The sequence below is a fragment of the Populus nigra genome, chromosome 11 (assembly GCF_951802175.1).
Source record: "Populus nigra chromosome 11, ddPopNigr1.1, whole genome shotgun sequence".
Classification (NCBI taxonomy): Eukaryota; Viridiplantae; Streptophyta; class Magnoliopsida; order Malpighiales; family Salicaceae; genus Populus; species Populus nigra.
In genome coordinates this window covers 2,703,293-2,729,220 of record NC_084862.1, presented here as the reverse complement: position 1 = coordinate 2,729,220, position 25,928 = coordinate 2,703,293, and the positions used below count along the sequence as shown (strand labels likewise).

The 25,928-nt window shown below is 32.4% G+C and overlaps 4 protein-coding genes across 10 annotated transcripts; 2 read left to right on the top strand and 2 right to left on the bottom strand.

Annotated features, from left to right (window-relative positions):
• Nucleotides 1–3,399: 3,399 nt before the first annotated feature.
• On the top strand, nt 3,400–8,417 carry LOC133706352 (uncharacterized). 7 transcript variants are annotated; one of them, XR_009844502.1, is made up of 9 exons: nt 3,439–3,543; nt 3,657–3,779; nt 4,161–4,358; nt 4,533–4,611; nt 5,076–5,221; nt 5,948–6,061; nt 6,280–6,394; nt 7,953–8,066; nt 8,157–8,175. XR_009844502.1 is itself a non-coding variant. In XM_062131876.1 (8 exons), exons 2-8 carry the CDS (start codon nt 3,706–3,708, stop codon nt 8,184–8,186), a joined length of 711 nt encoding a protein of 236 aa, XP_061987860.1. In that variant the 5' UTR covers nt 3,400–3,513; nt 3,657–3,705; the 3' UTR covers nt 8,187–8,417. The 7 variants fall into 7 exon arrangements, 6 of the variants coding, with proteins under 6 accessions (XP_061987860.1, XP_061987857.1, XP_061987856.1 ...); XM_062131876.1 differs by lacking the exon at nt 6,280–6,394 and having other exon boundaries at nt 3,400–3,513; nt 3,657–3,735; nt 8,157–8,417; XM_062131873.1 differs by lacking the exon at nt 6,280–6,394 and having other exon boundaries at nt 3,406–3,513; nt 8,157–8,417.
• A 720-nt stretch (nt 8,418–9,137) lies between these two features.
• On the bottom strand, nt 9,138–11,982 carry LOC133667999 (glucosidase 2 subunit beta-like). The gene is made up of 6 exons (XM_062087727.1): nt 11,730–11,982; nt 11,452–11,565; nt 10,521–10,616; nt 9,808–9,972; nt 9,589–9,722; nt 9,138–9,481 (listed from the first exon to the last, which is right to left on the bottom strand). The coding sequence occupies exons 1-6, from the start codon at nt 11,845–11,847 to the stop codon at nt 9,473–9,475; spliced, it is 636 nt and encodes a 211-aa protein (XP_061943711.1). The 5' UTR covers nt 11,848–11,982; the 3' UTR covers nt 9,138–9,472.
• A 3,796-nt stretch (nt 11,983–15,778) lies between these two features.
• Nucleotides 15,779–17,018, bottom strand: LOC133668652 (LOB domain-containing protein 2-like). Its single transcript, XM_062088600.1, has 2 exons — nt 16,355–17,018; nt 15,779–15,846 (listed from the first exon to the last, which is right to left on the bottom strand). Exons 1-2 carry the CDS (start codon nt 17,016–17,018, stop codon nt 15,779–15,781), a joined length of 732 nt encoding a protein of 243 aa, XP_061944584.1.
• A 3,904-nt stretch (nt 17,019–20,922) lies between these two features.
• LOC133668324 (rac-like GTP-binding protein RAC2) lies at nt 20,923–23,139 on the top strand. The gene is made up of 7 exons (XM_062088105.1): nt 20,923–21,208; nt 21,352–21,439; nt 21,564–21,673; nt 21,801–21,864; nt 21,942–22,006; nt 22,099–22,164; nt 22,786–23,139. Exons 1-7 carry the CDS (start codon nt 21,110–21,112, stop codon nt 22,885–22,887), a joined length of 594 nt encoding a protein of 197 aa, XP_061944089.1. The 5' UTR covers nt 20,923–21,109; the 3' UTR covers nt 22,888–23,139.
• The last annotated feature ends 2,789 nt before the right edge of the window (nt 23,140–25,928 follow it).

The following is a 25,928-nucleotide window of genomic DNA, read 5'->3' as shown; positions in this document are numbered from 1 at the left end:
AAGAATTAGAAAAAAGTTTTTAGCAAATATCAACACGAAAGCACAACACGAAAGCATGGATGTAGCTAGGAGCGGAGCTAAAAAAATAAAATTAAAGGGGGCAAGATTTTAATTATATTATTATTTTAGTTAAAATTATATAAATTATCAAGGAAAGGTTGTAAAAATTAATTTTCTTGCAGAGCCCCAGTCTCTACTTGCCTTCCCCTGTCTCCGCCCTGGATGTAGCCTGTCAAGCTGTCAAAATTTTATTACATAGATAAACAACAGGCAAGAACTTGCTTTAGAACAAAAACTTGTATCGTTAATTTGAGGTTTAATTAAGCTGGTTAATTAGTAGGTTTGAATTCATATAAATATTTATTCTGATTATTGCAAAATTAAATAAAAACAGTTTCGAAAATCACTACACGAACACACAAGCATACTACTAGTTAACAAAACAAATAAATGTTCTTAATCGTCTTATAATATCTTCAAGACTCAGCTCAACTGGTTAACGCGTGAGTCTAAAGCTAAAGAAGATGGGTTCCAGCGAAGAACTGCAGAAAATAACCTAGCTAGTAAAAATTAAGTCTAAGCTGGCCTTGCAAGTTGCAATGAAACCAAAAATTAATACCCTTCACGTCTCACAGATGCAGATGTCAGGATGCCACAAGTTCCGCATCAGATCATCGACAACAGATCTGGGAAGCACAATGCTTTAAACAACTCCAACTTGCCCTTTCAGCATGAACGTCATAACCTTGACGAGTTTGGCTCCTATGCTAAGTGAGTTTGCTCCTGACGAGCATACTGTGAGAAAGAAACTTTCTAGTAAATGTGGACGAACTTGGCTGAAACTGCTCGAATCTTTAACTGTCAAAAAAAAAAAAAAAAAAAACGAAGATGGGAAACTTGTGCAAGAATATCGAACAATCAATATTGGAGTGCACGCATAAGGCTAGAAAGAGGGTGGAGGAAAGGCAGCAAAACTTTCCGGCCCTCAACCCCTCCTATGTCACTTTCAATGCTCCATATTTCACTTCTTCACTTGAAAACTGTGGTCTTGTTCGCATCTCTCCGCTGTTTTTTCTATATTAGATTGATACCTCAAACAATTCCAGGATCAGCAGAATTTTTTACTTGAACAGCATCTTGTTGTCAGAAGAATAAGATTGAATCTGAGAAGATCAAAATGATTAAATTTTTTTTGGTCGAAGCTAGTAGCTCAACTTTACAAGTCAATTAGGAGTAGAATACATTCCTGATTCGGATCCTATCATTTGTATTTTTTAACTCACATGTATATTAATATAGGATCAATTAAAAATCTTGAATTAACATGTTATTTCCTGTAATTTGACTTTAAAAAATGATCATTCACCCATGAGCTAAATCCAGGAGAATGTCCATTAAATAAAAAAAAATTCATTTCGTCATTTCATGTAACTTAAGCACCCCAATTATAACGGAAGAAGCATTTAAAGTAGAGGATAAAAGATTAGGGTAGGATTTTTCTTTCTCCATGTTCTTTGGTAATTGATTCCATGTAGTTTTCAACTACTTCCCTCTCATGGGCAATGCTATGCAATTTTCAAGAAATCTTTCGTACGATTATCATAATACATAAGCAAGCAACATGCTACAAAAAAAAACAAGGTTGGATGCATAATTGATGCATACAGCTATACCTAATTACAAAGCCAGGTTCTTACTTCTTATCAAGTGGCAGGCTCAATGAAGTAGTGATGTCCCAAAAGAAATTGGGACACAGTGACACTGACTACTCAATGCAACCATCAACCTACAGCGGTAAATATAAATGAGAGATAGCTGTAACTTGTTTCTCCATCAAAGATGGGACTCAATCACAGAAATTGGCCAAACAAAACCTACATATGTACAGATGACATTCAACACCCTATGTGAAACATCCTCATCTCAATTTTATCGGACCATTTCTCCACAACAATAATAAGATCGAACTCCAATATCCATGGACACCGACGTAGAACAAAACCTACGAATTCTACAAACCATTTCTTCATGAGAAGAGAAAATTACTGAATTTCCAACATATAATGGGCATAGTAATGAGTTAGTTTTTGGTTAAGATTTTTATTTATAATTTTTTTTAAATAAAATGGGTTTATCAAACATGTCAGATCCAAAATATTTAGACTTGTCAGTCAGCTAAATTTAAATAAACGTGAATTTAACAAATATATCAAACCCAAGAACTTGAGCTTGGTAATCAGCCAAGCTTAAGGTAATGTAGGTTTGATAAACATGCTAAATTCAAAGAACTTAGGCTTAATAGTTAGCTAAGTTTAAGAAAGCGTAAATCTGATGAACATGTTAAACTCAAAGAACTTGGATATTACCAAGTTTTAAGGTTGTATGCCTGATCCTGGATGATCCTCTATAATATAAGTGTTAAAGACATAATAAATCGCAATGTCTCTCCATCTAGGATAATTGTTCATATTAAGATAATAATTTCTCTATACTTATAAGTGTATACAATGTCTTTTAAAGAACTTATCATATTTTCCAGTCTTTTTTTTTTTCTGAAAACAACAAGATTCGGGGGGTATAAATAATCCTTAAATTATCAAAGTAAAATGTTCATAACTTTTCATCTCTTGAGATAAAAATACATAGATTTCAGAGTATTAATCAACTTAAAACTCAAATATTTTTATTATTTGAATTTAAAACTCTTTTAAATCATTTATTGCTTTAAGTCATTTAATACATTTCTCATAATACAATGACTTTATCATCGGAAAGTTTTTAAGTTCAAGTATTCAAGCTTCTACTGTAAGTCTGGAGTTCTTTAGATTAAAAAAAATAAATCCAAGCACTTAAATATATTAATTAACCTATATCTTAAATACTAAATAATATTTTAGTTATATATCTTGAATTTTGGGACAATATCACGTAGATTTGAGTTGTAACTCTTTAAAGTATAACTTTGGATAAAAAAATATTATTGATACTTGAATATGAATTGTAAGAATAACTATATATAAAAAAATTCATTTATTTGGGTCATTTTAAATTAACATCTATTAAATTTAGAGATAATTATCCTAATTTTATGTATAGAAATACACAGGTATGGGAAAAAAAGAAATATAAAAACTAAATTTCTTAATTGTTGTTGACACAATATTAGTAAAAATCTCATAATGGGTAGAGGGTGATATGTCCTGGGTTGGTATCATGCTCTACTCATCAAAAGAAGGGGAAAATAACATTACCACAATCTAATCTAATAATTAAGGACTAAATTGCTTAATTGTTAACTTTAAGCACTTAAATGAAATCATATGTGTAGTTTGAGAATTGATTTGTAGTTTCCCTATAATTAAAATCCCTCATGGGACAAAGCCCATGAAAAACTAGCTACAAAGCAAAAGAAAGCCCAACCCAGTATCTCATATTAGATTCTACAGCCTCCCTCCCCAGCAGAGCTGCAAAGACAACAGCAGAGCAGCCATGGCCACGGAGCTTGAAGAACTGGTGGGCTTTCTTTCCTCTCCTTCCCCACCTCTAAGTTTCACTCTGCTCTTTTCTTTTCTTTTCTTTCTTTCATGGGTTGTTTTTCCTTTTCCTTTTCTTTTTCTCTTAATGTAAATTAATTAGTGGAATAATGATGTTTTTAGGTGAAGAAGGCAGCTGTTGAAATAGTTCGAGACTTAACTGGATCCGAGGATGGGTTACTGTCTCTTTCCAAGCATGCCAGTACTGTGCTTCCTTCATTATCTCAGCTTCTTAAGGATAAAATGGTTGTTAATATCAATTATCATTTGCAAATCACAAAAGTTATATAATTTGTTAAATTTCCTGTTAATAATTTAGTGTTTTTTGGTTAAGGACTTACTTGAGTTGTGTGGTTTAGGTGCAAGTTTCGAGTTTCGTTTATAATGCTCTTAGCCTCTTAGGTACATTCTTTTACTTGTTGGAAGACGCTAAGTGCAGTCGCAAAAGGGGAACTGCATTCATCCCCGCACTACAATGCATGGCTGGCCTTGCATGTGGGGGAATTGTGCGGATGATTGCGCGACTGCAGTTTTGCATTAGTAGGTTTATCATAGGTTTGGGTTTGTTTATTGGCCTTAGAAATGAAGAAGCTTTGGATTAATGGAATTTGATCTAATATTTTTCAGGAGGTTTCTGAACCTGCAGCAGAAGCTCTTATTAATCTTTCACTCAACTCGAATTTAGCTGCAAAGATGGTTGAAATGGGGATGATTAAAACAGCCATGGATGTATTGTATAAACCAGATAGTAGCATTACTCGGTTGCTGGTAATGCTACTAGTTAACCTTACTCAATTGGATTCTGGTATTGTGTCCTTGCTTCGGGTACATTTTAGGCGATTTATTTTAGATTATATTCCTTGATATTGAAAATTAATGGTTGTTGATATGTTTCTACATTACACTTTCTTGAGGTGTGAGTGTAATGGTTTTGTTTCCCATGATTTACCATATCAAAAATAGTAACAAGAAATGGTTGTATTGTCACTTGCTTGTTAGATTGAGGATGAGAAGATGCAAGGGCTATTTGTTATGAAGCTGGTGAGATCATTTTGTAGATCCTCTGACAAAACTAGAGGTTTGTTTTGCTTCATATCTACTTAAATTTATTATACGGTTCAGAATATGTACCCAAATTTAAAATCATATATTCATATGTTTCCGAGTTATCAAATTGAGTTCTAGTAGTACATCTAATTTATGCATATCAGACTTAAAAATGGAGAGTAAGGTCGTTGATTATCAGAAGCTCACCTGTTCGCTTCATGAAAATTACTTAAAGGCAGCCTGAGAGTCCTAAAAAGAAAAAAAGAAAAAACTAACAAGGCTATTTTCTAACTCTCCCTTTATGAGAGAGTTAAAGCCAACTCATGTTAAAAGTTATTCCACCTTGAATTTCAAACATTTGCTTCGCTTTTGGGAGCCTTGAAATTTGTCTTTTCTTTAGCTTATCCATCTACTATGTGGCTTCATGTCGTGTATATTATGTATACTTTTTTATGCTACCTTTTTTTTGGGTAATTAATGCCATGCGTATGGCAGATGATCCGTTTGATCATGTTGGTTCCATTCTTGTGAACATTTCGAAGAAAGAAGCTGGAAGGAAGATGTTACTAGACTCTAAGAGAGGGTTGCTGAAGCAGATTCTCCGACAATTTGATTCAACAAGTCCATTATGGAAGAAAGGGGTATGCATAAATTATTAACTCTTTAAGTACAAAGATTTATTCTAGAGTACTCTTCAACAATTAGGTTTTGTTTGGTTTTGTTCTTTCATAAGTAGTGGCTATTTATACAAGAGAAATCCAGGGAACGAATTTTGCAAGCAATTTATGAGATGTGGATGTCTTTTGGTCCCATTCCTCCATTGCTTTGTGCCTCTATTGGTGATGAATTGCCCAAAATTTAAATTTTTTCGGACCACAATTTTCTAGGAATTTGTTGAATTGACATGGTATTATATGTCTGTGAATTCATGTGCTCTGTAGGACCCATGTTTAGGAGAAATGCCACCACTTAGACCCTCATTTTCTTTAGATATATATCAACCTTTTCTTCTTTTTGCATTTATAAATATTTTCTTTTGTTCAAGAACATCCACATCTAGATGTGTTAACCAATCATTTTCTTTAAGACATAAGATTGCTAGAAAATTGTTCCATACTTGCAGTCATCCTTTTTTATTGTGGTTTTCTGTTGCTGTACCTATTAATGTGTTTAGGACGTAAGAAAAATTTTAAATGGCTTAGGATAGGTTTGAGATTGTTAATACTTAAAGCCCTTAAGTTCAAGTTCCAATAGATTTGGTACCCTACCTGTCACCTTCCTAGTTCAGACTGACCTTAAACAGCCAAACACCACCAAGATAAATAGAGTCAAACTGAATTGCTTGGTGGGATTATATTTGCTTACAGGTTTTTGGAACACTCCGCAACTGTTGTTTTGAAGCTGAGAATCAACTTCAGAATTTGCTTTTGATAACTGAGTTTCTTTGGCCAGCTCTACTTCTTCCTGTTGCTGGTAAAAGGGTACCGATGTTACCTCTCTCTTGATCTTTTATACCGTTTTCCCCTCATTTTAAGGAGTCATATGCTTCAATTAAACACTAATGTGTGTTGTGTGATGTATGCTTTTTCATAAGTATTTAAGTTTTGTTTCATGTTTCAACTATAGGATAGAATGGGGGAAATTGAAAAAAGAAGGTAATGAATTTTTCTTTTCTTTTCATGTTTCAACCGTTGTGTAGGGAGATTGTGCAAGGAGACCCAGAACATAGTTGCTAGTTGAAGCACACAACCTGCAAGATTCTTCACTCTCTTATCATAACCTGGGATATAAGGCATCCAGAGCAGCAACTTCATGTGATCCACCCCAACTCTGAATTAAAATTTTTATTTACCTAGGAACAAACATGGCTGGATGACGTAAAACTACCCTGAACTTTGTGTCAAAGTAAACTTAGCCCCTAAACTTTAATTTGTTTTTATTAGAGTACCTTGACTAATTTTTTGTAAAAAAAGGCCCCTCCGTCCAGGTTTCTGTCCCTGTTATTTATTTATTTTCAAATCATGTGTTTTCACGACACATGTCTTGTTTCTAGACCATTACCTGTGGTCAAAATTAACGAAAGGGTCTATTTTTTACCAAAAAATAGGTCGAGTTACTCAAATAAAAAAAAAAGATCAGGGCTAAGTTCAGTTCAACCCAAACTTCAAGGTAGTTTTGGGTCATTTAGCCAACAAACATTGGACAACAAATAATCAGAAACTTCCCCTTTCAACCATGGGCCATTCTTCCAAGCGTCCATTTTGAGCTCTGAAACAATTTCATTACTGTTTTATGCTATGACCCATTCAGTTTGAAATTATGTTTAAGCACATGCTCATAATTAAATAGCTATAAGCTGCATTACAACAGTTTATTTATATTCTCTGCATCATATGCACACATGCAAAACTAGTTGACAGTTTTGAATCCCTGTTGATATGGATTTTTCTATTAGCTATCCATCTTAAATCATCTCTTCTTTTGGATGCTAATATGCCAAACATTTTTTCCCAGAGATAAAAGTTCATCAAGCCCATATGATGTCCTGTAGAAAGAGATTTAACATTAAACTTGCCACACCCTTGAGGTCCACCACCTCTTCATCACTGGATTCTTGAATAGGAACCATTGAAGTACAAAAAAGTAGCACCTACTGACTCTAATTTGTAATCTTGTGCCTAATAATAAGTTGAAAGATGCATGATAGCAAAATGTTAGTAAAAGACATCATGCATGCGATTATGTTTAGATATTGTACTTCACCTATATCAATCACTATATGCATAAAAAATGCCTCTTGAGCTTGGCAATGTACTCTCCTTTGAGCGTGAACCATGGGATGATCCTGAAATTCGTGTTGAAGCATTGGAATCTATATACTTAATCACAGTGCAGGTAAAATTACAGTTATTCTGTTTTTCCTTTTCTGACAGGAAGTGAGATGGTAATATAATGTAAAAATATGATATTACCATTCAATGAGCTAGAAGACTTTGAATAGCTAAAAAATAGCCAAATCAAACTTCGGAGCATCACATTAGACCCCCATTGAATGGCTGGCTTTTTATTCAAACAACTTTTGAATTAGTTTCCTGGCCACACAAGTAAACAAATCTTTTATGATTTGATTATCTGTTTGCTTTTAAGTTGATATCTTTGTCGGGTAAATTACCAAGACTGTTGCTGAGGTATAGTAACTTTTAGGCACCACCATCCAAGTAATGTAACGCCCCCCTCCCCTCGAGTGTTCTGTTAAAATTACAACATGAGTGTACTAAAATGTGTATATCTTGTTTTTTTCTTTTGAATCAGAGATTTTGGTTTTCAGTGCTTTATTATGCTTTATGTTCTTATCCTTCCATGACATTGCAGGAGGCAGGTCTAAGAGCCTTTTGGTTTGTGAATGGACCACGTATATTACAATTTGGGTACGAAGACGAGGAAGATCCTAAAGTAATGGAAGCATATGAGCGAGTTGGCTCGTTGGTATGTCAATTCTCGTTAGTGTTCTTTTCACTGAAGTGTTTTCCTCTATTTGTTTGTTTCGCACTGTATCTGACTCACTTCATTTTACAGCTGGTTCATGGCAGTGAGACATCAAAATGATGGTCCATTTATGTATGATCCAAATCAAATTGGCATCAAACTGATTGTCGCTGTCAGCTGCCAGAGGAAAGAATATTGTACCTGTAGCCTGTTAGGGAACAGTTCCCAGGATTTTCAAATATATAGGATAAACCAGAGAGGAAAAAAACAGCATTGCTCAGTTTTGAATTTTACACAGGTGTCTGTCTATATTAGTTTGCACCGTGTTATTAAAAATTTAATTTTTTTTAATATTTTCATGTTGTTTTAATGGGTTAATTGTGGTAATATCAAAAATAATTTTTAAAAAATAAAAAAATTTCATCTTAATATATTTCTAAGCGAATAACATTTTAAACCATTATAACTATCACAATCCCTGGATGTTTGAAATTAAAAATAAATTAAAAATATATCAAGATGAATTTTTTTATTTTTAAAAAAATTATTTTTGATATTAGTTATGTTTACTATTGTTTTTTATATAAAAATATATTAAAATAATATTTTTATTTTAAAAAAATTATTTTTAACATTAACATATTAAAATGATAAAATAATATAAAAAAAATTTAATTTAAAAAAAATTTAATTTTAATTTTTTTAAAAACATTTAAAAAACACAAAAACAAATATATCATACGCAAAAACAAATATATCAAAGGCAGATGTTTTTTTAATTCTGTGGGTTCATTCTTGCTGAGGAAACTACATCAGCCATCCAGCGTACCAGTGTTCCATGCCTCATCTTGGGTTCAGAAACTATTGAAATTGTATCGTAGCAGCGAAATAGCATCTTCAGAGTCCAGTGGCAATTCATTGCCGATAAAAGTGAAAAATGGGAAAGGCGGGTCAGCCAAATCCGGCATGCCTCTGCATGGATCCTCAAGTCCATTCATTAACCAAGGGAGCGTTCAGGGAGTAACAACTGAGGCATGAGAAAGCATAGTAACCAGAACTAGAAACATGCGCTGATAAAAGAAATATCTTGTATAGGTAAAAACATAACTCTGAAGCAATTATTTTCCAGATGTAATATTCCCTCAATCACAGTAAGCTGTATTGTGTTGCTATGTGTTGCCTGACGTATTAAACTTATCCATTTTAAAGTATATAAAACTCAATAGATTGCTTGACACACCCAGTTACTTCTTCAGCTACATAGGCTCTTGTACACTTTAGTATAATTTATACATCAACCTCCATATCATGTTCGAATCTTCTCAAGCTCGACTGATGACTGTACTCGTATAAAGAAAAAATGCCCATAGGCAAAGGCTGGTCTTGCAATAACGACTTGAACAAATCTATGGAACCTGCAATTGGTGATATGGGAACAAAAACAAATGCATAAAACGTGATATGGAAATTCAGAATTTTGAGTTACCAAGCAGAACAAAAAGTGCATGATAGGGAACTTTACCGCAGATGGTTTGTGAGGCATGGTGGTGGTTTTCTTCAAGCGTCTTCTTTTGAACTTGATCCGCTGATAATATATTCTGTAAATCACTACACAGGCTAGGATAACCACCTGTAGGATGATTATCACCTTCAATCCTGGTAAGAAAAAGTACAAGCTCATTTGTTACATTATTCTCACTACACCTTGGTATGATTTTCAGTGTCTCATTGCCGAAAATACCTCTAGCCTTCTGGAATAATTCCTCCAAAATAAGTCCCCTTTTCGATTCTTTCATATCAATATGTGAGATATAATTTCCAGCTTTGTACTCCAAATCTCCACCCATGACACAGGTGTTGGGGCAATTGATGCCACTACCATATTCATCACTTCCATCACAGCAATCTACAGATTATTAATTTGATATTCGCAGACATGAGAACAAATCTAAGTTCCATTTCAATAGATGGAAAGGTAGCCTTCATGTAGCATATATTAATGGGTAGAGATGAACTTAGCAGTGCTACTCTTATCTTGATAACTTGAATGCAAGCCAGGCCATTTGAGCCGAAACCAATTATTAGCAAGAGGGAAACAAAAAAGAAAAGGAATCCAAGAACGGTTCCTCCACCATGAGAGTCACGCCATCACTATTCCATAACTCTAGTTAATCCTTTAATAGACCATGAAAATAGGATGCGATTTTAGCTAGCAAGTCATACAATTGCAGAAACTGGCAATCATAATCATGCCTAGTGTATTGACAAGGCAAGTAGACCATCAAAAGAAGTGATTTGCTAGAATGCCTCACAAAGTGGTAACTAGACAATCACAAATCAATGCAAGATGCTTAAATCTTTAGCGTGTGATGAAAATATCTAGCATAGAAGCCTTAACTAAATACTTCAATTGGGAACGGAAACCAAAGAAAGCAGGTCCACTCCTTTTCTTACCACAAATTTGATCATTTACACGGGATGAAAAAATAAACTTAGGTGTACTTCCTGCATTCCTGCAATAAAATTTTCCGCTTGGGCAGGCTGAAGTTCCTGCAGTACAAATCAAAGTCACAATCGAAACATCTCGGTGAGAAGTAAATGGCATGGAATGCCAACCCATAATCATTAAACAAAACTTGGTGGCTCGTGAATGAAAAAGATGGAAGAATCACTCATTCAACTGGGAAAATCTGTATAATCATCTATAAAGTTGAAATAACAAAGATGAAAGTCCCAAACTTGACTGCCCAACATGAAAGAGCACACATTATTAAAATAGCCACAAGAAATGAAGGACGGAGAACAAAAACATGACTGAATGCTCCTTGCCTATAAAGGTACTTCTAAGGAAAGACTTCAGTCCAGTGGTTGCAAACACAAAAGTTACAATTCATATGCAAGGTAAACCATCATGAATCTACTTAAAGAATGACTTGATGCCCCTCTGGTTTTAAACGATAGGAATTCAGAGTTATCAATTGAGAAATCACATATTCCCAAATCACTAGCTCAATCTATTGTCGAAAATGTTTATCAAGGACACATTTTTCCCCCATCACTGCAGCTTCAACTTCATAATGTCATAGTTTCCATCAACAATGACGCATTCAGTGCCAGAAACGAATTTAGTGGACTTGTGTCAAGTTTTTGAAAATCATTTCTTGAATTCCCAAAGTAAAATATGCAATATCAATGTTTCGACCCATCTGCTGAAGGATCAAACTTTATCATTCTACAGTCATATGTCACACTACCAAACTGACAAAATCAAATCATATTTTCAAATTCTCACATATCAATTATGAGTCAGTAAGTCAAGCCCCATGCCAAATCCAGTCTTCTTAACAAAATGGGACAAATGGAATATAGAGTAGTAATCTATTACCAGGCTCATCACTCCCATCAAGACAATCACAGAAATTATCATTAAGACGGTCTCTACTGAATGACTTTGAACCATCCTTGCACTTTATCACCTGCGAACCAAAGTACTTCTCATCTGCACAAGTCACAAACATCAAACTTTTAGTCTAAACAACAATAAAAATCAAGACTTTACATGAAATTAACAGCAAGAAGAAAATTGAAGATGTGGGTTTTGATGAGAAAAGCGAAAGGATAGGCATATATACACAGAAAGAGAGGGGGGGCGGGGGGAGGTACCTAAAGGGTGGATGCCCAGTAGAGGAGAAAGAGACTGAACAGAGGATCCAAGGAAATACAGGGAGATGATAAAAGGAATCAACTTGTTGGCATTAGTACATTGGGTAGTTATCTCCATGATTCTTGGGAGATTTTGAAGTTCAATTCGGGTTGCATTACACTACACAACCCACCATGTTTCATAGAACATTGTTAGGTGTCCTTTCTCTAGTCGTAGACTTGGGTTTTGATTCTTTTTGAGACTTTCTTTAAAGTCAAGCTTTTAGATTCTCTGTCATTTTATTTCTTTTTTGTTCAAGATCTAATTAGTATTTATTTATTTAAAGATTTATTGAGATTTCAATAATAAAAATAAAAATAGTTTCTTTTACCATCACTAAATTTGCTTAAATTTATCAAAAATAAAATAAAAAATTATTTTCTGTTTATTTTTATATGAACATGGTTTTACCTTGTCATTTGTTTAGTTTAACAGATCATATTCATGTAAAAATTTCTAAAAAAATTTATATAATTTTTTTAACAAATTCAAAGCTACTGGGTTCAATCCTAAATCAGTAACTATGAAATTCTTGAACTTTTGGGAAAATGCAAGGAGCTCAAAATGAAATGAGATCATCCTCCTTGTACTAGGAAAGTAAAAAATAAAAAAAAAAATCTTGTATATAATATCAATTAACAATAATTGAGGAAGGGAAACTATTAGTTGAAACAATAATTTTTTTTTAATTTTTTATATATATTTTTTAATTTCATCATTTAACATTATCTTTATTGAGAATTAAATTTTATAGTTTATTTCAGTTTGCTTTTTATGAAGTTATTCTAGTCTCATAACCCGAGTCACAAGTTTTGAGGGTTAACCCAGTTGACTCGAGGTTTTTTTTCTATCTTTTTTTGTAATTGAATTTTTTTTCAATTTCATCTTTCACTATTTAGGTTAATTGAGAATTAAGTTTCATAATTTGTTTTGTTTTACTTTTTATGAGATTATCACGGTCTCATAACTCGAGTCAAGGGTTTGATAACTTAAACCTGGTTGGCTAGAGTCTTCTTCTTTTTTAATTGATTTTTTTTTAATTTTATTCTTTAATGTTGGATTGATGGAGAATTGAGCTTTATAATTTGTTTTAATTTGCTTTTTATTAGGTTATCTCAGTCTTATGATCCAGGTTTAACAAGTTAACTCGGGTTGACTAAGGGTTTTTTTTTTATCTTTTTTTTATTATTTTTTTTAATTTTATTTTTCAACATTGAGTTATTACAATCTCATGATCCAGGTTTAACATGTTAATTCGGGTTGACTCAAGTTTTTTTTTATAATTTTGTAATTATTTTTTATAATTTTATTCTTCAACATTAAGTTGATTAAAGATCGACCTTCAATATGTTTTTGTTATTTGCTTTCTATGAGTTTATCTTAATCTTTTTTGATATTTTTTTGACAGATTTATCATAATCTTATAACTCGGGTTGTGGATTTTATATATTAACTTGAATTGACCCAAATTAATCTAATATGTTTTCATTTTAATATTTTTTTTAAGAATAATTTTTGAATTTTTGTTCATTAAACTATGTTTTTTTTTTTATGGTTGTTCAGGTTGTTTTTGAAGTTGTCAAGTTGATTAAAACACATCAAATCAATTATCTCTACACAGTTTAAATTATTTTTGTTATAAAATACATGTTAACAATATTTAAATATTTTTTTTTAACTTAAAAAATTAATCTAACCTACAACATAGCATCAGTAAATTATCTAGTTATGTTTAATCATGAAGAGATTAGTCTTAAAACTGTGGCTAGAGAGGTAGCATAAAATGGTTTTTGCATTTTCGTTTCATTGAATAATCTAAAGTTGGGATACCTTCGTTAGTTGCTAATCAAAATCTTTTGATATGTGTTTAGTAGTTAACTCAATTGGGAGCTTATTTACATCATTGTTATTAAACCTAACTTACCATGTTGACTAGTTAACCCAACTCCTAGCCCATTTTGGGTTTTAAAAAAATTCATGCTAAAATAGATTTTTTTTAATTTAATTGATCTAAATGCTTAATCTATAACTCGGTTGATTTGATCATAACAATAATTTTTTTAATTATTTTTTAAAAAAATTAAAAAAATATTATTTTAATTAATTTAAATCAAATTAAATTAACTTTTTTAATTCATAACCCGAAATTTAAACCAAGTTATAACCAATACTTTACTTGATTAATGTTTATGAGATAACTTAACAGGATCCGTGTTAATATATATATATAAAAAGTTACATAATACAATAAATTTACAATAAGCAAATGATAAATTAATGGTGCCTATATGTGTATGCCCTTTCTTTTTCTTTTTTCGTTTTCTTCCAGTTTCTAATAATACAAGGGGAAAGGGAAAGTTTTGGTTCATAAATACGAGTTTTTTAATGTGATGAAGTGAAAGATCTATCAAACACGAGAAATTAAGGTATGTTTGTCTGATCCAGCAATAATATTTGTGCCTCACATTGCCTATTTTTGGTGTGTTGTGCTTCCCTTGTATTTTATACTGTATTTTGGCCTTGTGTCATGCCCTAGTTTCTTTTAATTGCTATGAGTTTGATTTCTTCCGAAAAGAAATTCACACACACATTTATAATTAAATACCGCAATAAGTAATCCTAAATAATATGAAGAAAACATAGTTGAAAAAAAAAAACTTCTAGAATACATATGATTCATTAGATCATAACGTTAAAATAGACCCAATGCATTTGGGAACGTGATGCAAATCACGTTCCATCAAAATTCATTTTTTGTTTTTGCTAAAAATTTATTTTTTTATATGTTTTGGATTGTTTTGATGCGCTGATCTCAAAAATAATTTTAAAAAATAAAAAAATATCATTTTAATGTATTTCGACACGAAAAACATTTTAAAAAACAACTGCAATCACACTCTCAAACAAGTTTAATTTAGTCTAATCATTCATTTATATTCTTGGAGTTTTCTATTTTTTTTTTAATCTTAACATTATTCAATTGCAATAATATTTTCAATGTGTATATCATAATTCAAAAATGTGTCAATAATTATGCAATTCCCATGTGAGATGAAATTGGATGAGATTGTTGATTTTTTTTTTATGAATAAGTTTCATTTTATGAAAGGAATTTGGTGAGATTATTGATCTGTTACTATATATGCAATTCATACATGATCTATAATTATTAATCAGGTTTATTTTTTTTTGGTCAAAATTTGGGAATAAAAACAATTTTTTATGATGAAAACATAATGTGAAGTTAAATCACTTAATTTCCACCAATAAAGTATTGATCTAGTGGTTAAGACACTGCTATATTCCTGCAAAGATGAGAATACAAGTTTGATCTTCAGGAAACGTATTTATTGGGAGGGACAGCTACAAACTCCGAACGAGACTAGTGGTGTGAGGATACCAGATTAAAAAAAAAACAATAAATAACTTAATTTCCTATGCTGAGTACTCTTTTTTTTTTCTTTATTTTTTTCTTAAGTGGTTATAGCTCCAGCAATAAACAATGTCTCTATATTCCATTAAACCTCCTGTTTAGAAAAACAAACGATACGGTCATAACCCATTGCAGACTGGATAATTTTACAATAATTAGAGTAATTAATGATATTGTATTAGTATTTTTTATTTTATGTTTGTTTATTTTTTAAAAATAAAAAATAAAAAATAACTAATAAAATATCTTTTTTAAATACTAATAAAATGGAATATATATAGTTCAAACCCATCTCTTCATTCCTTCCAAAGCAAACACTTTCTACACAGTACCGCGGTGGTATTTGAATCAGAAACCATGAAAATAATCCATGTTCTTAAACATTAAAATATTCAAACAACAGCACTGTTCCGAATTCCCTAATTTATACATTCACACATGTCTATTCACTCCTCTCTTCAAATGAAAATAAATATAAGATTGAGATACAGAGAACAATCAGGAAACCTGCCTTCTGTCACGATGGAGAATGAAGGAGCTAAAGTACTGTGATATCTTGGGTCCAAGATTAATTAGCTACAAGGAACTATGGTGTCCATCTTCTTCTCCCATGAAGAGCGTGCTTTCCATTGAACCAAATTCGCCTAACAGCAAACACAGGTGATATAATATCGATCCCATTAGGAATTAATAATGTAGACCAACAATTTATTGCAAAGAAAAAAAATCATAATGCAATCATACAAGAAATAAGCCCAAAACTTAAGCATAATAGAGATTCAACAAACTCTTTAGAATTCCTTCATAAGATGTTATTCGCAGAGTTTGATTGTTTTTTTAGCGTTTTAAAAATGTGTTTTTTTTAAATTAAATTTTTTCAGTTTTAGATTAATATTTTTTTAGTGTTTTCAGATTGTTTTGATATATTGATGTCAAAAATAAATTTTAAAAAATAAAAAAATTATTTTAATATATTTTTAAGTAAAAAATATTTTAAAAAACAACCGTTATCACAATATAAATTAAGCTACTAATTTCACTAATCCTGGAGATGAGATTAATTAGTATGTGTGTGTACGCACGTGCGAGTGATATTAACGCGTGTTATACGCGGATGCACGGGTCTATCTAATATGCATATAGGGAAATTACCTGGAAGATAGTATTGTTGTTGATTAAATCCATTGATGGAATAGTGATGTGGCAACGGCGGTGGTGATGGAAGAAGAAGAGAACTAGCATCTCTTTCTCGCTTTGATTTATCTAGACTTTGCACATAATCCCAATGGAAATTATGCTGGATTGAGTCAGCAATCAAATTCTCATTGTCATGGCCATAACTTACCATGTTATTGTTAGCTAATCCTCCTCCTCCAATACCGTTCGCCCTATTATTTATCCCGTAAACCATCACCGGAGACTGTTTGTTATACACAACGCCCCCCTGCTGCTGTCCATTTTGGCTTTGGTTTAGCGACGGATGCTGAGTTTTGTACAAGTCAAGCTCTTCCTTTAATCTCTTGAACTTCCCATAACAGCCTGAAACCGGATCATTTTGCCTACAAAGAGCCTCCCAAACCAATGAATCCGCCGTCTCTTTTCGCCTCTCTTCACTTACATCTTTCACTAATTTAACAACATTGCTAACACCAAAGACTTTATGAACAGCTTGAAATTCTTGGGTTTTCTCTGCTGGAAAATACGGTGCCAATGCACAATCCTCCGTGCACCTCTTCCGTTGATGCTTGCACGATGCGCATGCCGGATGAACCAGCGTACGATTGTTGTTATTGTCGCTGTTATTCTCTCTTTGCATCCTTGTAAACCTAGCTAGCACTATATCAAGAAATAACATAAAAACAATAGCAATTACAATCATTAACTACTACCAAAACAAGTACACTTTTTGTTCATGAAATATAACGTCAAACAATCAAGAAACTAGGTCAATCAACACACACCCTATTCACAAAAAAGAAAAAGAAAAAAACCCCATTACGTACCGCACGTAGTGCCCTAATTAATAAAAATAAGGAAGGAAATCAAGTAAAACAACAAACCGTAAATATGACGATGTGTCTTCAGGTGTGAAGTGAAAAGGAGATGTTGTATAAATAATATATACTACATGTTACACGCAAGAAGATAAAGAACAAATGATAGTCTTTGTCTGGTGCACATGTAAAGATGGCTGGCCACCGTAAGAGACACAAAGGGAGTCGTTTAGAGTGGTTGATTAGGGTTTAGGTAGCCCATATGAAGAATAAGAACTATATAAGTATATATATACTAAACCTTTCGTAGAGGTATAGTTTTATAATAGGAAATAAATCTAAGCTTATATTAGTTGGTTGTTTAAGATATTTGGATATTCAAGGTAAGTGCATTAATATGTAGCGGGCCATTATGAGATTATATTTCACAACAATTTCATAATAGGAAAAACAAATTGCTGTAAAAAAATATTTCTTGCTTAATGATGCCATGTGGCGAGAACCTATTTGTTAACTATCATTCTAATCAAATGAGATTACCACCTTAATTATCTCCATCTTTCCAAGTGTTGGCACACAAATATGACACACTAATTAAATTAAAAATCTAATGATGCACATAATTAATTTTGTTTTTCTTTTTAGTGATGCCACATATATATATATATATAATCTCACGTGTTACTACCATTCAAAGTCATTAAATTCAAACCCGGATCACAATTAGTAAAGCACATTAATACGGATGAATTAAAATAATATTTTTATTTTTATTAAAATAATCAACACAATATAGTAATATAGTTTTAAAGACAAAATCTAAAAAAATAAAATTGAGATATTTGACCCAAATCAATTGTTTTTATTTTTATTTTAAATTTAGCCCAACTTGGTGGGAAAAAAAATGTCAAATGGTGAAAAAAATAAATAAAAGAAGAGTACTAATTAGCTATGTTGGATCGTCTAATTAAGGGAGCAATTAATTCTATGACAATAATCTCTTCCAAGATTGGGAATGCGTTGAAGAGTGAGACGGTGGTACTGTGGCACAAGGTTAGTTTTTCTATTTTCTTAGAATTTCTTATATATATATAATACCACCTATGCCAATAAAAGTAAGAATATTTAATTTTATGTAATTAATGGGAAATTTTATATCACCAAAAATAGTTATGTTTTTCTATTTACACTAACTGTATTTGAGGTCCTCCAGGATAACATTGGGCAATATTTGAGGTATGTTGATTGTTATTCTTGCAAATTGTTTTTAAATTTTGTTTATCAAGTATTAAAAAAATATAATTAACTATTATTAAATATGATGTAATTTTTTTTTTCTTTTTTCTGAAGATGATGACGCTGATAATAGTTAATGGTGTAATTAATAACATAATCTATTTAATGATTATTTTCTTTTCAGATAAAAAATATAGGTCCTTTGTGTTACACCTAAAATATATGCTAAATAATTTTTTTATTTCTTTTTTGAAGATCATTATCAATAATTTAATTCTTTTTTTTATTTTCTTTTTCTATTAACAATTTATACTTAAATTTATTAATACACCGAATATTTTTAATAACTAATTTTTACATTCTTAAAAAATAATATTATAATAATTCACTTCCATTTTTTATTCATAGCAAATGCCATCAAAGAGTATGTTTGGCCCCTAATGAGTTGTCTTCGCTATGATTAACGTGTTGTGCTGCTCTTAATTGTGTCATGTAGTGTTGAAACAAATTACACAATTAAATTGTTTGGTAATACTATGGTATTGCAGTTCTGGTAAATTTATTGTTTATCTGTTTGAATTAAAATAAATATAAAATGCATAATTTATATAACAAGTTCAGTATCTAAATTAAATTAATTAAAAAATTTTAAAGTTACAATATCATATTATAAATGTAATTTTACACTGAATTTTTTTACAATTTAAAAATACTATAAAAATTGGCTTATGTATATTTCATTTCAAGAATAGTATACAACATGATAAAATATTTATTATTATTTATAAAACAATTGATAACAAGTATGAACACATTTATGATAAAAAAATTCAATATATTCATTATTATTTAAAAGAGAATTTTATTCTAAAATGCAAAACACAAAACAATTAAAAAAAATAAAGAGTCGTTAAAAAAAGCCAGATACGCATGTCTAGCCTAAAAGGAAAAAAATTAGGCATATTTGGTATTTCAAAAAGATATAGAATGAACACGTCGTCGGTGTCGGCCAATAACTTGTCATTTATCGAAATATTTTTGAGTGATCAAAAAATTAATGTCTTGAGTTTTTGGACCAACAAAACCAAAATCTCAACTTATTTTATCCCAAAAAACACCTTAAAAAATTATAAAAACTCACCAACCTCATTTTCAATCTTAAAATAATATCTAATTAGTCTAAAAATTAAAAATAAAATTGAATAAAAAAACTTAACAGTTCTTAATATACTTTTCTTAACATGGTTAAAGGAAAAAACCATCTCTATTGAAGTCTTCTTTTCAAAGCAAACTATTGACCCCAAGATTATATTTTTTTTATTACTAGAATATAGTTGGCCAAAACCAGTCTCTCTTCTCTTTTTTTCTTTTTGGTGACATTATATTTATCCTTTCAATATCTAGAAGCTAAAATTATAATAAAATAAAAGTTTTAGGACTGAAAAAAAAATCTAAATTTACAGGGATTAAATATGAAAAAATAAAAAATTCAACGACCAAATTGTACTTTGCCATGGATTGGTTGGTCACTATATAGAAAAACAATATAGTTATAGGATCAAAACCAATTTGTTCTTTGCCGTGCTGCATATTGCCATATGCTACAGAAAAAGAATAATCTTAGTTTATAGTTTAATAATTTAATTGTCACATGCTATTAAACAACATATTAAACATTATCTTACCCCAAATTAAAGAATTTGACTCATTTTTCATCTACTTCGATAGCAATCAATCACCAAACAATTACACAAATATTTCTCTTGGGGGTACAAAATCAACATTAGTGGCTAATCTTAATTTATTTTTTATTACAAAATAGAGGCACGAGATTTATTGCCTGTTTAGCTACGAGCTTGTGACAATTTTTTTGTCCACTGTACCAAGCCAATGTTATTAGTTTACCAAAACGTAAGCTTTGGTACAATGATAGTGACAAGCCCGTTGTCACATTGCCTTGTTAATTTATCCACTAATCATGGTGACACCAACGTAAAGTAGGCTTTCTCTTTTGGTTTCTGCCATTTTGACCCTCCTGTGCATTGATTTCTCCATGCAATTGAGCAGGAGTTCTTACACATGAAATTCTTGTACCAATCATTCAATCAGGAGATGAATTGTCGAAAGATTGACTTGGATAGCATGGAGGTCTTCATGTCTCCATAAGTCAATGTGATCACTTGATTTTTCACTCGGGGTTTCGTAGCTTACTCTAATTCTTACATTCATGATACTAATTTGTCTAACTAAGCAACATGTATTTTTTTTTTTATTTTTTTTCATAGTATTCATGATTCAACGTAACTCCCTTGTCCAGCACTTAACCAACTAACACTTGCACCAAACACTTCTGTTGTTAGTGTCTTTGGCCTCTGTACTTCCCCTTGAAGAAACAGAAAGCCATTTGTGCAATCATGGTGAAGCCAAAGAGAGTCCAGCTAAAGTTGGGTACTGCTTAGTTGCTCAACCTTTTTAAAGGCCTACCTTACACTCCCCTCTATCCCTATTCAAATTCTAAACACAGCACAACCCTCTTATTCTCTCAAGTCTTTATGGATATTTGTGAAAGGAAGGTGAAAGAGACATAGTCCTTGTAGGCTTTTACGATCTTTACCTTCCCGTATCAATGGAATAATTAGAGGGTGAAGAAAACAAGGAGATCAGGTAGTTCAAGAAAATGAGCACAGCTAGGTTCATCAAGTGTGTCACTGTTGGGGATGGAGCTGTTGGCAAGACATGCATGCTCATCTCTTACACAAGCAACACTTTCCCTACTGTATGGATTAGACACTGTTACTGTGTCTCAAGGCTCGAGCTTGATTTTTTTTTTCAAGAAAGGAACTAACACTTGTAATTACAATGTTTTTCTTTCCATGTTTCCTGTTGTAATACCCTTTTTGGTGTTGTTAATCTTGATAGGATTATGTACCTACAGTGTTTGACAACTTCAGTGCTAATGTGGTGGTCCATGGCAGCACAGTGAATCTTGGATTATGGGATACTGCAGGTTAGTATTCTTGCTTTCTTGGGTTTCTGACAGCAGATATTAATCCCTTTCAAACAGAGACTATTAAACTATTCTGAAGAACCCTAAGAACAGGTAGTACTAATTGTGTAGTCTGTGCATTCAGGACAGGAGGATTATAACAGGTTGAGGCCTCTGAGTTATAGAGGTGCAGATGTGTTCTTGCTGGCCTTTTCTCTAATCAGCAAAGCTAGCTATGAGAACATTGCAAAGAAGGTATGATTTACTATTTTCAATTCTATTTTACACGTTTGGATGATTGATTTTGATTCATCTGAGACTTTTTATAATCATCAAAGCTTATCTGAATTTGCTTTCTTTTTTATCAATATTTTGGCCCCAGTGGATCTCTGAACTAAGGCATTATGCCCCAGCTGTGCCGATTGTGCTTGTGGGAACCAAACTTGGTAAGATCAATTTTGCTACCTTCTATGTTTTTTCATTTCAGGTTATACTAATATCAGTAGGATGCAACGGGCTGCAGATTTACGGAACGATAGGCAATATCTGATAGATCATCCTGGGGCCGCACCAATCACGACTGCTCAGGCAAGTAGCTGATTTTCTTTCGTTTACACCAATTTGAACAAAATGAGTTTTTCCATTTCATTTATGAACCCAGCAACTTTCACATTGAGCAGGGGGAGGAACTAAAGAAGATGATCGGTGCTGCTGTTTACTTAGAGTGCAGCTCCAAGACTCAGCAGGTTTGGCCAATTATTATTATTTCTTGGTAAAAGCAGAGGAGGAGACTATTATCCAAGAACTTAAGATTTTCCCAAATCACTTATCCTCTTTCCACTCATCCATCAATTTGGTCTTAAAATCCAGTTAGAAGTCATTTTCTTTACACTCACAGTCCCAACAGACTCAATGGGTAAAAGTTAACGCCAATTGTTAGCTTTTCAGTCTAGGAGCAACACCCCTGCATAGATTCTTCTGCCAATATTTCCTAATTCTAGCAAGTAGCCTGTTGTAGTGCTACTCATTGCTCGACCTGGTCGGGCCAGCTAGTCAACCCGATGACTCGCTAACCCAAAAGGCTTAAAATTAAACTGAGCAAGAGTTAATTTTACTTAGTTAGCTAACTTGATGGATAAACATGCGACGCAATTGACATGGTAATAACCTGTTTTGATTTTTTTAATTTTTAACTTATAAAAAAATATTGAATTTTTTTATTTATCTATATCAACTTGTCCAACCATGACTCGGGCCCTGGGCAGGAGGTTTACTAACTTTGGTGCTACGAATAATTGATAGCTTTAACTCCAGTCTTCACTTCAGTATTGTAGCTTAACTTAATGCTGTAAATATCTTATCCCCAGAATGTGAAGGGTGTCTTTGATGCTGCAATCAAGGTTGTTTTGCAGCCTCCGAAGCCAAAGAAAAGGAGACAGAAGCGTAGGGCTCCTTGTGTGTTTCTCTAAAATCAATATTCAGCTATCAGTTTCTTCCATGAGAAATCTTGATGACCCAGCCAAGTCAAGATCCTGTATCGCTTAGTAGAGTCACGATAGCATTTCTGTTTTCCAATCTCTCTGGGCCTCTAATTTTGCTTTTTCGTAATGTAATATGTTCATATGCTTCAGGAGGATTGTGGGGCAACTATGTGGTAAACTTGAATCTGTTATCATGTAATGATAGTAAAATTTGTGTATCAAAACCCTAATATTATGATCTCTGCCATGTGATTATCACACTAAACAAATACTGTGCCCTAGTGAATGTGAAGTAATCCTATCAAACTCAGCAAAACATGAGGTTTTTTTTTTTGTTAAAAGGCACATATAGCAGGCATAAAGCTAGAATATTAATTCAGAAGGTATTATTTATTTATTTATTGAAATAAGCTTCTTGGAGAGCAAAACTATTAGATCTTGAGAATTAATTTTACCAATTTTATTAATTTTTTTTATTTATCTCAGTAGCTCCCTAAAAATCTATATGAAGTTTACAACATGAAAACATTTTTTGTTTTTGTTTTGACAAAAAAAATTAACAACCAATACATATAAATATAATCCATCAATTAATAAATTAATGTGAAGAGGGAGAAAATTATAAAAAACAGTTTTACTACAACATTTGGAGATACAATCCACTAATGGACCAAATGTTGTAGTAAAATAAGTATTATTTTTTTTTCTCTTCATCTTATTTGTAAATTGCATTTTATTTTATTTTTTATTTGTCAAGTGACATTAGCATAAAAAATATTGAAGTATATTGGACAAAACCATATTCAGATAATTAAAGTTGAGAATCTAACAATTGAAATCAAGAACTTGCTTCCCAATTTTACAATTTTCATATATAGAGATTAGATTCATCTATTTTTATCTAACTAAAAAAATATTTATTCACGTGAAAAATAAAATAAAAAATTTAGAAAAATAAAAATAAAATACCATGGTAGCTTGAAAAAAAACCCATATAAGATGTTGTATTAAAAAGGAATATTATCTCATGTACCTCTAACAATTGAGATTAGATGCATTCATGTATCTTCTTCAATCTGAGTTTTTTTTCCCATTATCTACAAAGGATATAGAATTTGGTAGTTTTCAAATTATGGAGTGATGTCCAAAAGAGAATCCAAGAGGTTATCCCCTCCCCTTTCCTGCCCTCATACCCTTTCCATCTCTTAAAATGTAACTAGAAGAAACTTCATAATGTTACTAATGGCAGTGCAACTGTATCATTGATAATGCCATCATAGTTTTCTCCAGTGAGTTTCTGTTAACACCATATAAGATGTTATGTTGATTCCTATTGTTTTGCTTGGAGTCAATTTAGGGCAAACATGATATTTATGTTTCAATGTTAGCCACTTGGAAATAATTGTCTACTTCCGATATGTTTTTAGCTGACCGGAGGGAAAATTGGTGATCGGTTATAGCTGAAGCTGAAACTAATCTTGCCAGAAATGCGCTTCCTGGCGTGGCAGAGACATATGAGGTCCAGGGGACGGGAGGACTTCAACTTGGTTTGTTCTTCTTGACACTACATGGTGTTGCGCTATTCTTTTTCATGTTAAGCATAAAAAATTCACAGTACTAAGGTTTACAATGACATTAGTTTCATTTTCCAGTCTCTTAAATTTCTGATATGGTTCTGAACTTAAGATGTTTATGCTTTTCAGGTATCTTTTTTTTTTTTTTTTTTTTTTTTTTGATTATCGTGGGTGTCCGGGCCAGCTTGCGCGCACCTCGACTAATCCCACGGGCCCTGAAGTTAACGACCATGTAAGCCTCCAGTGGCCATCATATGAGCAGTCATAGGGTTTGAACCTGAGACCTAAGAGGGAGCAAACTCCTTAGTCCCAAGCTTTTACCACTAGGTCACCACCTAGATGGTTGCTTTTCAGGTATCTTGATTGAGAATGTGAGACATGAAGGACTTGAGCTTTCTGTCTCACCTCCCAGAGTCCCTTTTCTTATATTTTTTGGAAAATTATTTTGTTGAATCAGGTATAAAACTGAGAGTAAGGAGAAGCTTGAAGCGATTGAAGAAGGACCATTGAGGCAAGAATTCAAGATTACAGAACTGGTTTCTTTTCACAAGATTCGATTTTCATATATGATTTTGTTTCAGGTAAATGAAGAGCATGTGGGGTTAGTAATGGAAGCTTTATCTCACAGAAGATCTGAGGTTCTCGATATGGGTCCTGTTCCTGGGCATGTTGGCAGGACTAGATTGTCCTTCACAGGTCAGTTATGAGTAAAAGGCCGAAGGAATCAAATCTATTTTTAACACAATTTTGTGATATATACCCTGCTATGAAGAGGACTAGAGCAGTAACCTGCTGTATTCATTCTCTTGTCTGCCTCACAATATTGTTAACGTTAGAAAAATACAAAAGAAAATATTCTGACAAACAAGACAGGGATCTAATATCAGTAGTGCACGTCATCCTCACCTGCAACTATTAAGTCATTTTGCTTTATTTCCTGTTATTATAGACTCTCTAGATTGTTATACTGCAAGAGATGCTGGATTTTGTAGCTTGTAATGACATTTTTTGTTGGTCGCACAGCTAAATTTCTCTTGCAAATCCTCCATGATATTGTCCTGTCCTGTCTAGTCTAGTCCCATCACGCCAACCCCATCTGTTCACCGAACCCACAAAGAGCAGGGGAAATGCAGTAGCCTTCAGCTACTTGAGATGTTTCCATGCTTTGTTCATCAGATCTTAGTTTCCTACCAAATTCAACTACACAAAGACCAATCTTTGAAATCATTGCAGGGTTGCAAAAAAGAAAGGAAAAGAAAAAAAAAATTTGAACGTTGCCTGTTCTTGTCCCTTTCCTGGAAGGGAAGTGTGGTGGCTAAGGTTATTGTGAAAATGACAATGACAAACAATGTTGTCAACATCCATCCCACTTCGGTGTTAACATCAAATTCTCATCTGGAAGTGCAAACGCAAAGAAAAATTGAAACTTGAATTAAACATGATTAAAAAAATTAG